The sequence below is a fragment of the Pyrus communis genome, chromosome 13 (genome assembly GCF_041283825.1).
Source record: "Pyrus communis isolate YQ-2024b chromosome 13, ASM4128382v1, whole genome shotgun sequence".
NCBI classification, from domain to species: Eukaryota; Viridiplantae; Streptophyta; class Magnoliopsida; order Rosales; family Rosaceae; genus Pyrus; species Pyrus communis.
In genome coordinates this window covers 26,803,607-26,822,223 of record NC_142577.1, presented here as the reverse complement: position 1 = coordinate 26,822,223, position 18,617 = coordinate 26,803,607, and the positions used below count along the sequence as shown (strand labels likewise).

The window sequence follows — 18,617 nt, the reverse complement described above, 5'->3', positions numbered from 1 at the left end:
AGAAATCATGACGTGAATACATAGGAGAAAAATGGCATGAATGAATAACCTATCTAATCATGATGTGAATTTATAATTGTATAAAGTTTGGGAATTGTTATTGACACTTCGAAAATGTCATCCTGCACCCTTTTTATGAATATACATAAGGGAATGTACCGATAACATTTTTGAAGTGCCAACAAACAGTTTCCGAAAGTTTTACCGTTCGTATTAGTTCTTACATTGTGTGTATATAACACCTCATCTGATTTACATTACACCATGCCTTGCTTGGTTTATGGATTTTTCTAGATACCAAGATTTGTAGCCAGTAACTAATCAAAGAAAGATAATGAATAAAAAATCACAAAGATTTGTTCAAGTAGCTTGATGCACACCCGATTCCATTTTGGCTTGATGGGAATATTGAATTCGACGTCAACGACTCACCCCGCTTCAATTTCAGCCCAGAAGCACTTTCTGCAATAGTCACAGTACTTTGATGACTTTCTCTGATCCCAGTAGTACTACTTGTACTCCCATTGCCAACAAATGATGTGAGTGCAGCTGCCAAAGCCGATTGAAATTTCGGATTCGATGTGATTGCCTTTGTGGCGGTGGCCGTTGAATCGGTTAACATCTGAGGATGATGAAGAGGAGGAGAGGGATTTTGATTTTGTATGTAGGAATAGGATTGGTACACTTTGTTATGTTCTTGAAATATTGGTTGCTTTCCAATGTTTAGGGCTGATCCAACTTGATTAATTCTATTCCCATAGTTGAAATATCCAGAAGCTGTGTGATTGATGTTGTTCCAAGGAGATTTCAATTGCAATGTGTTATTGTGGTCTGAAGAAGACGAAAAGTTGAGAGATGTTGAGGGATATCTTGGGTTGGAAGAAAAGCTGCTCCCCGACGCGGAGGGGAATATTCCGAAATGAGAGGGAGATGGGACGGTGAGATCAAGAGTGATAGTTGGGTGGGAATTGTTGGTTGAGATCGAACTGTTGGGGAAGTAGAAGTGTTTCTGTGGTAGCCTTGAATTGTGAGAGAGAGTACTAGTACTACTGAAGTTTACTCCTTGGAGATTAGCAGTGGAGGCGGAGATGGGAGCGGTGGTGGAGTTGATGAGGCCTTGTTGGGAGGCAGATGAGCGAGACTGAAGCATGGAAGCAGCGGCGGAGGTGGTAGAGGCCATGGCTGTGGCTGACATGGGAAGTGGGTGGTTGTGGCTTCCTTCGTAGGTTGTGATTAGTATGGACATGTCCTCGAAACTTCTTTGCACCTGAAAAATATTGAACAAGCTTTAATATTACACATAAGAAACTAAGAAAGTAAAGCATAGTGGTGCAATTAAGCTGAATTTAACGAATTAAGCTGACATACATACCTGTTTTCTCACGGGGCAAGATGATGAGACACTGCAACGATAGTACGCTCTAGGGCATGGATTTCCTTTTGCTATTTTCTGTCCATATTTTCTCCATTGACATCCATCGTAAATCTGTAGTACAAAACATATATAAGATATTAATCCATATTAACACGAATAAAATATAAGGCGAATCATTTATATAAAATGACTGTTTCATAATCTGCTTATATTCTCAGATGTGAATTTATATCATTCGTTAGGTTAATTCTTTAAATATGCATGCTGCCTAAGTCTGCAATCTACGTATTTGTTGAGCAACGTGACCTTATGTATAACAATACCTAATACCTACTTACCAAACGTCGTATTTAATTAATCAATTTGTTGGCAGTAACTTTCAATGTATATAGTCGAGGTTAATTTATGGAATGCATGAAACATCTGGTTCAAAGGTTAAGTTTGATATACTAACCGTGTGATCATCGCATCTAACTCTGACAGAAACCCTAGCTTTCTTCGAATGGGTTTGTTGTGAAGCCTCATCATCTCTACTTCTCGTTGTCTTCAACGTCTTACTAGGCGGCCATATCTCAGCCAGGTCGTCTTCCTTTGGGCCTCCAGAGCTATTATTGGTTGACTGATCAGCAGCCGGTTCAAATTTGCAGCCCAACTCCAGTGCAAGTCCAGCTCCATTCAGCATTCCATTATCATCGTCATCATCTTTTCCATTAGTACTAGAACTCAGTTGGCTAATCTTTTTTATCCGACCATCCTTTCTGGGCTGATCAATACTACTTGAGGTTCTCCCAAGACTAAGAGACACTAGGTCATCAGCTTCTTCAGTATTTTGCTCATGCGTAAGATCAAGAGCAGTACTACTACTAGTATCGGTACATTTCTTAGTTTCTCCTCCATTTTGAAGAAGGCCATGAAAATGCATCCGCAGAGACTGGTAATCCTTAGAGATTTGGTATAATAACAGCTTTAGCCTTTCGTTTTCTTCCGTAGCCTCTACCATTTCTGCTTTTGCTGATTGCAGCTCATCCCGCTAGGGCAACACAAAGGGAATATATTTACACAACGATATATTTAAGCAAAATTTGAATGTAAGACATCTCACCTTTAAATGAAAAAAATATTAAAATGGAAAATTAACCAGTTATGATATACATTTAGCGGTAACGTTATGTTAAATAGGACTTGCTAAATTCTTGTGGGGACAGAGTTCAAAATGCAGAGATTTATTTTATTAATATCATTGCACATGTAAAAGTGCATCTATTTCAGATGGAATCTATGTGAATTAAAAATAATATAATGTATATAATGTGTGTGTGTATTTGTGTAAATTTTGTAGAGAAGAATTATGCTAGATTAGCTTTTTATCAACAATCGTGTGTGAGGCATTAACTTTTTTTCGAAGGAGAAAAGGTCGTTGCATCTAGAAAATCCCCGTCCGCCCTTCCTCCACTAGATTTTATTAATAATATGAAATGAAAAGTAAAAGGCTAGCCTAATACCCGCTAAAACCAATTAATGAAAGCGATATGTGAGCACACCATGTCATTCAGTGTCTTAAGATATATGATTCGATATCAGATGGAATCTACATCTATATATTGACTTGGTCGGCTGTGGTAGATTCATGATCATTAATTCGAAGGCTCTGATGATAAGTCAGATCTATCACATGATATTGATGATTGAAATATCATCATAATATGGATAAATATACGATATTACTAAATAATTTTTCTTCAACTGTGAGTAGTACTGATTAGTACGAAAAAATGAATAAACACTATTAAATCCAAGTGCTATATAACATTGAAGCCACACCCATAAGTAAGATCAACTATATTTGATAATAAAATAAAAAATTAAAACTAGATCAGCTTAACATATATAAATATAGAGAACATTTCAAGGTAAATTGATGTTTTCTATTTTACCATTCAAAAGGAAGAAATTACTATAACGCTAAAATTATCCACATCCGCTTAATTTCCTTGGTTCTTTCCCATTCTTTATCTAGTTTTACCTGTTTGTGGTTGACAAGGGCTCTATTTTTTCCAGTCGAAGGAGGCTCCAAGTCTGGTTCAACATGCCACCCATGTCCTCCCTGAATTAGGATATATTCATGGGGATTGAGAGGAAGACTAAGATCAATAAAACCCAATATATACAGTACGAGAATTATTTTGTAGTATCATATCAGAAAAGAAAGAAGAATCAAAACATCAGAAGGCAGACACGGAGATAAACAGTGAAAAAAGGAAGATTAATTAATTAATTTCACGCCGGCCTTCAGGGTGCAATATTCTTAATCTCATATTAACTACCAAACTTCATCAGCAATCCAGTTAGAATATATTTGCTAAGCTAGCTTAACTCATATGTAATGATTATTTCATCAAATACCAAGTTTTGGTATTTGGTCGATTATTGTAAAACAATTTTGAGCGATATCCCAACTCATAAATTCATCTTAAAGTTAAATTTTGAATATAAGATTTTAGACAAAAATAAGAACAGTCCAGAAAAGAAAAGGATAAGCGAATTTCATATAAAATTGGCAAGGAAATATAAAATGTTGTAAATAATTAAATGAAATATTTTCACCTTGGTTATCTCCATGGGAGTACCCTCTTCATGATCACCATCAGATTTCACAGTTTTGTCTTCCAAAACTGTTTTGCCAAGAGAAGACGTTTCCTCATGAGTATTATCGCTCTCCATTAATGCTTTTGAAGGCCTCTTTGGCATTTCCATGGCTGCAGTTTGGCTTCTTGTATGTGTACGGAGAGATATATATATATAAAGCCTGCAGATTTTGACTGCGTCTGTATTCAATATATAACCATGCCAGTGCTTATCTATAATTTTAAATACACACAAATAATATATATATATATATATGTGTGTGTGTGTGTGTGTGTGTGTGTGTGTGTGTTATTAGTTACTAAAGAAAAAGAAGCTAGCTCATTGAGATATGTCAACAACCCAAACACATTTTTTCAAGGAGGAGCCGGGTGCTAGCCAAATACCCCCCAGAAAGCAAGTCGATATTATAAGTTTAGACCATTTTTTTTTCCCAGTTTAAGTTTAGACCACTGTACTTATTTATAATAATTGATTAACTATTTATAAAGAAACGTAGCTAGTTAGCTAGCAAGCTAATAAAAATTAAATTTAACAGTTTGATTTTAATGAAACACTAACTTTACGAGATCATGCTTCAAATATCCGAAAAATTAAACTAAAAAGATGTAGAGGATCGTAATCATTATCTTTGAATAATATATTCACACACTTTTTTTTTTTTAAATGTGTGAATATATTATTTAAACACTTTTTTTTTTTTTTTTACTTTTTACATATTTTTCTTAATTTTTGAGAGTCACATTAAATAAATTGAATAACATAAAATAACAGAAACTAACATAAAATGTATATAAAAAAAATGTGTGAATAACATTATTATTATTATTTTTTTACATGATCTATAAGTCACATTGAAAGATTTGCTTGCAATTGTGTGCAAAAAAGTCACACGACTACCGACCTATATTATTCTAGTCAAACCTCATCCGCCGTCATCAAACCCTTGACTCCAGTGACTTCCATCAGATTTTCGGTGCATTTTCAGTGTAGAGAATTTTTTTTTTTTACGCCATTATTGGTTCATAGTTGAAAGTTTTTCAAAACCAGGGGGGATGTTTATTTATTTTAAAACAAATATGTCACAGTTCACAACATAAAAAAATAAGGGTGGTCGACGACTGTGTGGAATTTTCTACATGCAGGTATATATATTGTGCTTATTATACGTGATCATGTTCAAAAACCTATTAAGTTGCGGACAGTATTTTTTGTGACAGATTCTTGTGCTAGTCAATTTTGAAATGACAAGCCAATTAGCTATGGTGAACTATTGAGTTTCTTTTAGAGTAATGCTAGGTAGATCATTTCTTAGATCAAATTTGTAAATCATATGATATGTCATCAATACAAAATAAACATGTTAATCAACACTTTTGTAATAAGTTAAGTATCAATAATCATGTCATATAATTTAAAAAATTTAGTTTCAAAAATCAATCTCCTAGTATTATCCTTTGTAGGTCAACTAAGCAAAACGTTTTTTTTTCTTAACACATGATATCGTTAGTGAATTAAAGTATTAGTTGTCAAATAAGATGAGGAGGATTGGTAACTGTACCAGAGTATATAGACATAATTGATTTTCATCACAACATTAAAGCGTCATTTGTCGAAATGATTTTGTTAATGTATAGTATTTTTTTTATATTAACACCATGGAGTGGGAAGATTTAGGCTGAGCCAGTAACCTGCAGTATTTAGTGACAAGGGTTGCATAGATCGATAATTTTTTTTTTTTTTATTCAAGATAAATTTTTGAAGATATATTGATAAATTTTGAGTTCTTTTTTTTTTTTTTTTTTAAGTGAAAGGTGAAGTTTGGGGGATAAATTTGAAGTCGGTGGCCCCAAGTGAAAATTCGAACTCGGACTATTGACAGTTCCAAACATTTCTTTGTTTTCACACTTAAATATGCAACGTGCCACCATCATAACATCAATAACTTGGGTTGCATCAACTAATTAATTTCCTTTATAAAAATAAGGCATATTTCTGTAACAAATTTTTTTTAAATAATAAACCATTTTCTGACCTTTCGAAAGCCATGTAGTTGTCGAATGTCCACATAGTTGTCAACATAGAACATACGTAATTATCAATTGGCCCTTGAAAACAAATTAATCCTCGGCGTATGATGAAAGCATATAAATACGATGAGCTTCCTCTTATTTTTGTATTAATTTCTTTGCTTAAATATTAAAGTCCTCGCTGTATGATGGACGCATCAAATTAATCCTTTGTAAATCAGTCGTTTACAAAGACTTCGATCTTTGGCCAAAGGTCATGAGTGAGTGAAAGAACAAACTTAAAGTTGGTGATTTTTATACCGCCCTTTTACTTCTCACAGATCTTTTAATCGCTTGAACACAATTTTATATGTATATTTTTAATTAATTACCGTTTGAACGCTACTTATTATACATGTATGTGACCAAAAGAAGTTGGCCGGCAGCCACAATAAAAAATAGAAGATGATGAGTTTAGTACGGTTAACATGGAGAGACCCTGAGGCTCTTTCTTTTTATCCACATCATTGTAGAGATTTATAAGCCAAATTTAGTGGACTATTTATCGTTATTTAATTAGTAAACGAATAGTCCAAAACTGCAACTTTCATTACAAAAGACAAAGTAAAAATAAAAAAAAAATAAAAAAATAAAAAAACAAACGACAGCAGCCAGCGAGGTATATACTATATCTTAATAACAGCAGCCAGCAGATGAAAATCAACTTAAAACTTAAGAACTTGTTTCATTAGCTTATCGACGATGACTTAATTAATTAAATCTAACTAACTTGTCTCACAGTACAAGCATTATCTTATTAATCTGGCTTTAGAAGTCTGATAAACAAGATTACAAATCTATCTAATTAAGAAAAATAACAACTGATAATTAAATATAAAACTAAAAAAAATAGGGTCAAGGGTGTTGTACATGTTGACAGCTCAAGCCAACGGGTTTGATGGTACACATGATTAAGGAGCTACTCACTAATGAATCTCAAGAAACAGATTTTTATTTTTAGGTATAAGAAATTTTTGAAACTTTTTTATATAAGATTCTTAATTAGTAAATAAATCAAGTAGTTGTTATTGTATAAACTTAGGTCAATGGATGCTGATGATCATTCAAGTATTTGAAACTAAATTAACCATATCTATATACACATTGAATAACTTAACACATTGACCTCTAGTAATATAATAAGATTATAGTTATAGAAAATTGCCAATGGGATTGGAAATATTCTTAATTAATGACGTGAATCATCTACTTAATCACTTGTGTCTGTTTAATTAGGTAAATCTTAATCTAGCAAACTTCCATAAGTCTACTTTATGCCAAAATTCATATTTTAAATTTTTGGAGAAAAAAAGTTATGTTGATGATCATTTAGCTAATTGGAACTACAATATAGATATGAGGATTTGCATTTTTCATGATCCTTCCAATATAGATCCGAGGGTTTGCATCTTTCATGATCCTTCTATGTGGATTGGGATGGTGTTGATGGATGGTTGCTTAGGGATCTCCTAAGGCTCGTTTTGTCTGTCCGTGTGTTTCTTAGTTTTGTTTGGGGTTTTTGACCCCCTTATTTTTACAATTTACACACACAAAAAAAAAAAAAAATCATATTATGATGAAATTGGTCCATCCATTGTTATGTCAGTCAACGTCCAACTATATAATTGAATCGTATCACGTATAAATTAAAATCAAAATATATAAAAGTTAAAACAACAATATATTAGTCTTTGAGGTAGTGGTATAATAAATTGATATTTGTTTGTAGCTACTTGGAGGATATTATAAAGTCGGGATCACAAATCAAAAATAATATTAATAGTGATTTCGATACATTTGTAGTTACTTTGAGGATATTTCAAGTTCAGATCACAAATCATAAATAATGTTTACATTGATTTCGACATTTGTAGTTACTTGAAGAATATTTCAAGTTCGGGTCACAAATCACAAAGAATATTTATAGTGATTGCGATACATTTGTGGCTAGCTCACTGTAGTAGTACGTGAATTATATTTATTTTGTAAGTTTTTTCTTTAAAAGTAAATATTTAATAAAGTAGGTTAGCAATCGGATTAATCTAAAGAGGGACCAACAAATTTGTCTTTCTTGTCTAATGAATTATCACATAATTGCATGACGTTTTGTGGAGTGGGCGATTTAAAATAATATATTAATCAGTCGAGTTGGATCATGTATAAAGAATACAGCCAATTATAAATTATTAGAAAATTAACTAGTAACAAAGTCCCAACCCTTTTCTGCAAGAAATCAGAATAAAGTGCTGCACCGAAAATTTATAGATACACACATGCCAATTGTTTCTTCCATTTGTTTACAAAATGATTATAACATTTAAATTATTTCCATAGGATGAAATGTATCGCTTTTTTTATGTACTAAAATCTAAAGGCTAGGGTTTCTATATCCAACAAGAGAAACAGTCCTATAGATGAATTGGGACTCATGGGTTACTCTGAAATATAAAGGTATATACTCTATGCATATTGGAAGGGCACGACACTTGCTTATAAGAAGTTAGACAACTTCATATAAGAAGTTAGACTACCATTGTATTTACAAAGAACTTAAATTTTGTTTTAGGTCAATTTTAACAAAAACCATCATATGGAACATTCAAAACTGATACGTGATGTGCTTAAATTTTGGGGTTAAAGTGATGCATGGCTTATAACAAGATAAATACATGGAAGGGAAATGTGGATGCACCCTCATCCTCATGAGTCTTAAAATAATACACACGTTAATGACTAAATAACACGTGCAAATGTAGCCACTCAGTCATTGGCAGAGCACCCTAAGATTAGGGTAGGCTCGGGCCTATCCTCAAATTATTTTTTCCTAACAACCTCTATTATCATTAATTAATTTTAATAATACCATTATCAACTTGAATTTGTAATTGTATTGGTTAGTCCAATTAACTTCAATCCAACAAATACAAAGCCTTAAATTTTTTACATTAAAGGTTTGAAACTATAGTTCTAGACTAATATTAGTTGATCATATCTTCTGTTTCCTGCCTATATATAATTTTTCCCTTTGCTTGCAGACTATTATGTTAATTTCTCATTTCCCTCTATTTATGTTATCTATGAAATCAAGAAGAGAAAAATATTTCCTTTTTCCAAATTAGCCCATAAGAGAAATAGTCCTATAGATGAATTAGGAACTCATGGGTTGCCCTGAAATATAAGGGTATATACTCTGTCCATATCAAAAGGGTAAGAAACTTGCTTATAACAAGTTAGACTACTTCATGAACGTTCACTTTCTTCAATACTGTTGTATTTGCATAGAACTTAATTTTTGTTTTTTTAGGTCAATTTAAAAAAATATATATATATAATAAATTTAAAAAAAAAAAAAAAAAAAAAAACCATCATAAGAAACATCCAAAACTGATACCTGATGTGCTTAAAATTTGGGGCTAAAGTGATGCATGGCTTATAGCAGGACAAAAGATATATATGGAGGGAAAATGTGGGTGCACCCTCATCCTCATGAGTCTTCAAACAATACACACGTTAATGACTAAATAACACGTGCAAATATAATCACTCAATACCACGGTTTGGTGGTTAATTCAAAACACATGCAAATGTAAATTTTGTTGTCTTCAAAATTAAAAAAGGAGTTGTTATAACGAAATTCATTATTATCACCTTAACAAAAAACTTGAAAATAAAATAAAACGTCCGTGATAGTGTCTAATTCAAAACGATACTCCCCAGTGGGGCCCTAGGAGCTAAAATGGTTAGACCACTAACTTTACAATGGTGTATTGATGCAGGGGCAGGGTTCCAACCTTTTATGGCTTGTAAATTTGTGCTCCTATGGACTATCTCAATAACTCTATACTTCTCCACCTGAGCAAACAAATGAAATGGATTAAAGATTACCAAAAAAAAAAATAAATAATAATAAATAAATAAATAAAACTAGATGGAACGATGAATATACAAAAGTTTAAATTGATGAACTAATCAAATTAAGTACGGTAACATATCAATGATATATTATGATTTCAGTAAATTAAATTCGTAAATTTATGATTTCAGAATTTTGTAAATTCACAATTTCATCCGATATTCCTAAAAATAAAAGAGATAGTACAAAATAATGTTTTACATACCAACATTTCTACATAAGGATCATATTGTCGATAATACGCAGGGTTTTTGTTAATATTAACCTAAAAAGAAGAAAAATTAGTAAATTACCATAAACTTTTCGTTAAAACTCTCTATTAGTTATTATATTATTGGGTCAGCCCAATAAACAAAATAGTCTAGACGTTTCCCCTTCCAGCCTCCTACTTCCCTATATAAATAATTAATAATCACTTGTTATAGGATAAAAATGGCAGGTTTTGATTTGACGTATGCTGCACATGTACCAGAGACTCTTTCGTTTGCTGGGTTTACTGGTGTTGGGAGCGACTTCACACCATATGAAGAAGACCTGCTAGCCGAGTACCTATGGAATAAAATAATAGGAAACCCATGTCTAGTGCAATTTTCCGACATATCGTTGGGAGGGCAGGCTCCGTGTCCTTTGATGATTCCTCTAGATAAACAAAAATAAACTACAACATCATACTATTTTTTGTTATTATTTAATTAACTCATGAATTCCTATTTTATTAGAGTTGTTCAAGTTTGGAGTTCTGAAGAATACTGGGTATTTCTATATCCTGGCCGAGGCTGGGATTGAAGTAGCAAGCGTAAGGCGTGTTATTCTGGGCTCTGGAAGCTTGCAGGTGAACGGACTGTGCAACAACAGAGTATTACAGTAGGTCATGCCAAAGAATGAGATTATCATATGTTTGGGGTGCCTCCGGATCTGGAACCCGCCGCATTTTGAATGACCGAATATCGCTTGCTTCCAAAGGAACAATGGCCAAATCCAAGTGGTTTTTGGTTATTCGAAATGCGGATTCCAGACCAGAGGCGCCCCAAACATATGATAATCCCATTCTTTGGCATGACTTACTGTAATACTACGTTGTTGCACAGTCCGTTCAACCGCAAGCTTCCAGAGCCCAAAATAGCACGGCCTTACGCTTGCTTCTTCAATCCCAGCCTCGGGCAGGATATAGAAATATCCAATATTCTTTAGGACTCCAAACTTGAACAACTCTAATAAAATAGGAATTCATGAGTTAATTAAATAATAACAAAAATAGTATGATGTCGTAGTTTATTTTTGTTTACTTAGAGGAATCATCAAAGGACACGGAGCCTGCCCTCCCAACGATATCTTGGAAATTGCCTTTGTCACTGGACATGGGTTTCGTATTATTTTATTCCATAGGAGGTACTCCGTTAGCAGGTCTTCTTCATATGATGTGAAGGAGGTGGCTTTGCTGGCGGTTTAACAGTCAATCCTGGTGGTGGCTTTGCTCGTGGTGAAGGTGTTAGTGAAGGTGGTGGCTTTGGTGGTGGTTCTGCTGTGTCTCAAGATGGTGGCTTTGCTCGTGGTGGAGGTGCCAATGAATGGGGTGGCTTTGGTGGCTCTTCTGCTTTGTATCAAGGTGGTGGAGGTGTCAACGAATGAGGTGGCTTTGCTGGCGGTTCGACAGTCAATCCTGGTGGTGGCCGTAATATCAGGATAGACTCGAGTAGGTAAATTTTGATGCTTATTTTAATATTCAGTCAGTTCTGTATTCGAGAACAATGATCACCGTTAGATTGTTGCAGATAAATGGAGCTATGAATTTTCTAGGCATTTAACTTTCTGTATTTGAGAGCAATGATCACCGTTAAATTGCTGTAATGAAATGAACCCACGATTTTCCAGACAGTTACTTTCGGGTAATCGAGAGGAATCAATTCGTACTAGATCGAAAAGACAAAAAAAGAAAAAAAAATGGAAATAATCCCTTTTTCTGCGTTCGCGTAGTGTTTCCCTCCCACGTCTAATTCGTACTCGAAAGGCTAACACGTTTCGCACACGTGCGGCACGAATAGGTTATACTTTTATCTCCCGTTTTGCACACGCGCGTCACGACCACGAATCAAGTTGCTTTCATAGCAATCATGTGTGTCGTTCCATCGAAATGAAATGGAGTGCCTTTCTCTCTCTTCAGCCACTGCCAAAACTTTGGGTCAACAAATTGAAATATTCCACTGACAACGTGGACCCCCTAGGTAATAATAAACTAGTATATAGGCACACATAAAATGTGTGAGAAATTTTTTTATTTTTGTTTTTGAAATAAAAGGAGAGAGTAAGAGAGTAATAGAGAATGTGGAAATTAGTAGTTTTTTTTATTTTATTTTTATTTTATATATAATTAGATATATGTTAAGATCACATGTAGCTGAGACTTTGAAAAAAAAATAAAAAAATAAAATTTGGTTGTGTGAAATTACATTTCTACCCCATATTTCTTATTCATGTTCTATTTTAATTAGAAGGTTAAACTAGTAATTTCATAAAATTTTGGTCAGCGATGAGTGTTTTATTAATTAGTAGAGATAATTGCTCATTACAAAAGGTGGCGGTATTTACTGCATCAGCTTTTGATGGGATTGATAACCATACTTAGTTAGGACTTGGATTGTCTACCCTCCCTATCTCATACCCTTCACATCCCCTCCTATATTCTATTGTCACGATTAAACTACGTCAATATTTTATATTCCCATTGTTTTTTGTTCTATTATTTCTATAAAAAAAATCAATATAAAATGTTGACGTGGCTTAACCGTGACCATATAAATAAGAGGAGATGAGAAGGGTATGGGATGGGAAGGGCAGACAATCCAAGTCCACTTAGTTATCTAACATTTAGTACATCATCTATAAGATAGGGCGACTTATCTATAATTCTTAATGGAGTGAGTTACAAGTATGTATATTTTTAGAGTAGGTATACTGCAACGACGTTGTAGGTGCTTGAGTACGATGATAGATTTTTCAGTGTGACCGACACACAGAGTAGCACACTACATGTCATTATACAAATGGTGAGATATATGTGTTAAAAAGTTACTAACTTCACTTTGGATGCGGTCCCTAACTGATAACAGTTCTGCAAGAATGCAGAAGAACCCAGAAGAACAGAGAAAAGCTAAGAAACAATTGAGAGAAAACAAGAGAGAGAAATGAAATCTTTTATATTGATGATTCTGAATGAATACAATTGCATAGCTAAGATTGTTATATATACTCTTTCAAGAATTAGCAGCTAAGCTACTAATCTAACTATCTAACCGACTTCTAACAAATCAGCCTAACAACCCTGCTGACATGGCACTCCAGTCACTATCTACTTATGCTGACATGGCACTTCATTCAACACTAACTACCAATGTTCTCTGACTAAAACCTTGGTGGTTTTTAGTTTTTTATCAAAGTCTCTGACATTAATGTAATAATGTATTTCTACGTAGGTTATTATATTTTTAAATTAAAAATGAAATTTGTAGTTATTTATATTAATGAGATTTTAAATAGAACCCATAATTTAGTGGGATTAAAAAAAATTAAAGATGAACTATACTCTCCAATATATTTTGCATGTGTGTACATGCGTACATACGTTCATCAAAACTGACCAAAAAATTATTGTACCAAAGTATGGATACATTTTTCAAAAGCACAAAAAAAAAAGATATTAGGCATAATAACATTATTAAATTTCTTCTATTAAACTTGACATGGAATCAATGAAATAGAATGTACCCATATAAGTTTAAAAAATGAATTAGAGAAAAGATTGGATGAAATTTTATATAAATAATGGGGACATTTTAAAGTAAAAAATGGTACATTTTTAACAAATTGATATATTTAAGAATGGATACAAATAAGATTAAAAAATTGAAATTTTTTTATAAAAATTTAATGGGTACAAACTTATTCTAATTTTATTTTTTATATTTGGGAAATGTTTGAATTGAAAATTATTTAGGAGTTTAATAAGGATGTGAGTATTAAAACTCTAAATTAATTACTAATTTTTTTTATAAAAATTATGTAACTTACATGTAATTCATTAATATATTAATGTTAGGGACATTGATCAAAATCTAAAAACTGATAAGGTCTTAGTCAATAAACATTATAAACTAGAGACTAGAAACTAATTTTTCCAAAAATAAAATTTCTCACTACTTATATAAAAACACGTGGTATACAGTCTGTGCTTTCCGTCGCAATGAAAAAATTTCTGGAGTACGATAGATAGAGAGTAGGTGACGGAAGGTATATCAAGATGAAACATGATCTATTGCGCCTGCGCACGAAACGTTTAAACCTATTTTGTGATATGATGATGAGACGCAGGAAAGGGTGGTGGAGTAAAATGATATACAAGTACCGGAGGATGGAGAAGATATATTGTTGATAGGTGCTTTCAAGTTGATGAAGCATGCACGCGTAATCATTAGCATGCTGCTAAGTAAGTTTGGCGGTCAAACGAAGAATGGATCTTACTCCGTCAGGTCTGGCTACAGAGTAACGCAGGATCTTAATCGCAACAGTGAATTAGGGAGGAAAGGTATGGACGAATCGATTGCAGGGCAAGAAGAAAATAATTTGTGGTCAGCTGTCTAGAAGAATGGATCTTAGTCCGTCAGGTCTGGCTACAGAGTAACGCAGGATCTTAATCGCAACAGTGAATTAGGGAGGAAAGGTATGGACGAATCGATAGCAGGGCAAGAAGAAAATAATTTGTGGTCAGCTGTCTAGAAACTTGATGCGCTCCATAAGTTGCGCGGTGCAGCAAGAATATTTTGGCAGTTAGGGTCAACCGCAAGCGACGAGGAATACGACTTGAAACATCTTGTCCTAACTGCGGTGTAGGGGAGGAGTCGCAGTGTCATGTGTGTTTTCAGTGCCCGTATGCGAAAGCCTTTTGGGTTGGGAGTCCAGTCCAGCTTGATTCTAATACGGTGCAGCGAGTGGATTTTCTTGAGTGCTAACAGTGGCTTCTCAAACGCTATTTGCAGGAGATGGAAGTTCATGAGCTCATACGGTGGATATATAATGTTTGGTTTGTGGAGGCTTTGGAAGCGTAGGAATAGTTTGGCTGTTGAGATAAAATGTGTCCAACTCATGGATACAGTGATGATGCCGCACAACAATAGGGAGAATTTGAAGATATAAAACCAAGGCAAGAGGTGCTGGTCAGATACGGAGGTACCTTTGTTTATTTTTTTCTCCCTTAATTTTCTGTTAATTTATTCAATTCCTTGGTTCTGGTGGGTCAAGTGCGACGTCCTGTTCAGGTTGCGATTTTTGGTCCTATCTGCTTGGAGCGACCACCTTGTAGCGTTATGAAGGTGAACTGTGATGGAGCGTGGCGAAGGGCGACTAGGAAAGGTGGTTTTGGATGGGTGGCCAGGGATTGTGCAGGCATATTCTTTCAGGGGGCTGGTGACTTTGGAAGCTTCTCCGACGAATCAAGTATAACGCTGGAGGTTGAAGCGGTAAAGTGCTTTTATCTTGGTATGTGTAGAGAAAGGTTTTTTTAGGTTCACGTTGGAATCAGGTTCTAGGTGTCTTGTGGGCATGATTAATGGTCCAATGCAACCTGACGCTATGCATGAAGGTCTCTTATATGTTTACAAAAGAAATTGATGAGGCGTAGAGGTTTTCTTTTGCTCGTAGCGTTTGTAATAGGGCAACACATCTTGTTGTTTCTTTTGTTTCGAGGAAAGATGATCTTTATAGATGAAATCATTTTGAACCGAAATGGTTGTATTCTTTGGGCCCTGATATAAATGTTTCCTTCAAAATTAATAAAATTTTCTATCGTTTGAAAAGAATTATATGTATATACTTTTATTCTTAATTTAAATGTACATAGGCTTTTGGGGTAAGTCCCCTCAACCAGGACGTCATAAAACAAACTAATCCCATCTTGCTTTTAGTTAGATAATCACATATTTGACCATAACATAGATGTGATTTGTAACATTTTTTTTAGTTTAATTTGAGATAATTCATGTAACCCAAGAGTGTGCGTTGGTAAGTTATGGCCAATCTTGAGCCTTTCGTTGCAGTTCTCCTCTTTTGGATTTTTAACCTATTCTATTCTATTGAAGGTACTAATTATAAGGTCCAGAATATATATTTTCATTTTTATTATAAATGGCAAAACGGGCATAAGAAAAGATCAATTAGACGTAAACTTTTAAGAAAATGTACCTAGGTTCAATTCGAAAGAAGCTGCAAGTCGCCAATGGTGGAAAGTGTTGAGTCCTTGTACGACGGCGGTTCGAACCCCTTCGGTAAGTAATTTAACATCTAATCTAATAAAATCTATCGTTTAACAAAAAAATTCGAAAGAAGCTGAATTTTTTGGACCTAGATCTAAATGCACCATTTTTCATTTAGACCATCTCCGATGTATTTGGCCAAAGCCTAAAACTGAGACCATGGAATTTAGACTCCGGATCCCAAAACAATTTTACATCCTCTAATTTTGAAAAATAAAATATTCTCTAATATTAGAAAGTCAGAAAACAACTTTGGTGCCTCAAGGTTTCACCAAAAATATTTAGACTAAAATAACCCTCAAACAAAAAGTCTAAAACTGAATGAAAATAATGCAATCAAAATAGCAGGGGTACTTTTGTCAAAAAACATAAATTTATAATTCATTTTATTGAAAAAATAAAAAACATTAAAAAAATAAGAAAAAAGAACATGGTAATCCCATCGTCTCTCAAGATTATGTTTTCCACTTCTATAAACAAAAAGGTAAACCATCGTCTCTGAATTGTATGCATGTCAGCCTTGCAAACGATCAATTGCTCAAATTTCGTTTTGTTTCTAATTAATTTTGAATGGGTGATAAGCTTCTTGCTCAAGCCTTCAGTGTTGGTCCTCCTTCAAGCTGCAAGCTCATCAGAAAGGACAAGGTACATCATGTGATTAGGTTCTTCTGATTCATTGTATGTGATTTTGTCTTTGTTCGCTTTTGAAGATTATGTTTTTTTAAATCCTGAATATTTTGTGTATATAGATTCTCCAATATTTCTTCTTATTTAACGTTTGCTTTTTCAGGTATGTTGCCTGTTGGCATGCTTCCCTTGCTTCAGATGGGAGTCGACTCAGTCAGTAAGCCATTTGTTTCGATCTTTTGTCTCTATGATTTGTCCTCACGAATTCACATTATTCTCCCAATAGGTAAGACTAGAACTATTACTCCTTGCATACTATAGAACTATCCTGACATTTTCGAGTGTTCAATATTATTTGTTTAGGGAGCATATTGCTGAGAAATCGTATTTATGAGGAAGGTGTGTTCATTGAGTTTGTAGTTTTTAGAGAGCATATGTCTGGGAGACTAATTGTAAGGATGGTTGAAGGGCCTCAGCTGAGATTTTCTACATGAGTCCAGAGGAATTCTAAAAGACCAAGAACAAGCTCTTCTCCATTTGGAGAGCATTCAACTTCAAGGAAAAGATTTACTTATTCTGCTGTAAATAGTAAGATGAGGTTTACCATGTGTTTGAGTGTTCTATTGAGATGATAAAATTTCCAAACATATATCGAACCAACAAGGCTGTGGTGGTGGGAATAATCATTCTAAGGTATGTATTTCAGTTTGATAGTATGTATTTCATTTACTCTTAATCACCAATTCTTATTTCCTTTTTGCAAAGTACTTTGTCAACAAACAAAGTACAACAGAAGAAAAAATTGACTAGAGATGCAAATCTACACAACTGCCAAATGTAAGGGAGAAAGAGGATTATGATAGACGGATTGACTAAATGGATTCACCTCTAAAATATTAGGGTATAAGATTAAAATTTTTTTTTAATTTTATTTATGCTATACACTTTTGAATCGTCCAAAAAAGATTTCTCAATAGTAGATTGTTTTCATCATTTTACTCCCAATGAGTTGCTCATGGTTTTAAATCAAAATTGGTGGAATGGTGCGTTGTTTTAGTTCCATAATCCATTTGAAAATCTTTTTCTTCTTTTGCAGAGAGTTGGACATCAATCACGGCAAGATTTTGTGGAACTATATATGGGCTTTTGCTTGCAAATAGTTGAAAAACGACCACGCGCTAGCTTTTGGGGGTACAGACTACAGTGTAAATAAATAAGCCAGTATCATGACTTCGGCGACTTATGCAGTATAGTAGATGTGTATTCTTAGGATGGTGAAAAATAATTTTGAATTCGTGTAAGTTGGAAAAGATTCATTAGCCTTATATGGCAAAAAGTTCTATGACCAATTTGCGAAAACTTCCAACATACGGTCATAAAAAATAAAAATAAAATTGCACAATTTGCATCTCTAAATAATATACAAATAATGCTAATATTTGATTTTAACCAAACACATTAAATTTTCAATAAGACAGAACGATATAAGTTCATGATATGTTTTGCTGTCAAGTGTATCAAGGACCTCTGTTATTTATTACTTTTTTTTTTATTTTTACATATTCTATGTAAAATACTTTAAATTCCTGCATGTATTATTAAAGATGATAATCGCCCTTATTTTATATTTCTATATATTGAACCAATCATCACATATAAATACATCTAAAATTTGTAAGTCACGCATA

The 18,617-nt window shown here is 33.7% G+C and overlaps 1 protein-coding gene and 1 long non-coding RNA gene across 2 annotated transcripts; one reads left to right on the top strand and one right to left on the bottom strand.

Annotated features, from left to right (window-relative positions):
- Positions 1-45: 45 nt before the first annotated feature.
- On the bottom strand, positions 46-4,235 carry LOC137737816 (WRKY transcription factor 72A-like). Its single transcript, XM_068477380.2, has 5 exons — positions 3,980-4,235; positions 3,399-3,479; positions 1,830-2,405; positions 1,373-1,486; positions 46-1,267 (listed from the first exon to the last, which is right to left on the bottom strand). The coding sequence occupies exons 1-5, from the start codon at positions 4,127-4,129 to the stop codon at positions 347-349; spliced, it is 1,842 nt and encodes a 613-aa protein (XP_068333481.2). The 5' UTR covers positions 4,130-4,235; the 3' UTR covers positions 46-346.
- Positions 4,236-16,799: 12,564 nt separating this feature from the next.
- LOC148692024 (uncharacterized) lies at positions 16,800-18,221 on the top strand. The gene is made up of 4 exons (XR_015954657.1): positions 16,800-16,947; positions 17,093-17,146; positions 17,293-17,622; positions 18,026-18,221. It is a non-coding gene; the product is annotated as an uncharacterized LOC148692024 (long non-coding RNA).
- Positions 18,222-18,617: the final 396 nt, after the last annotated feature.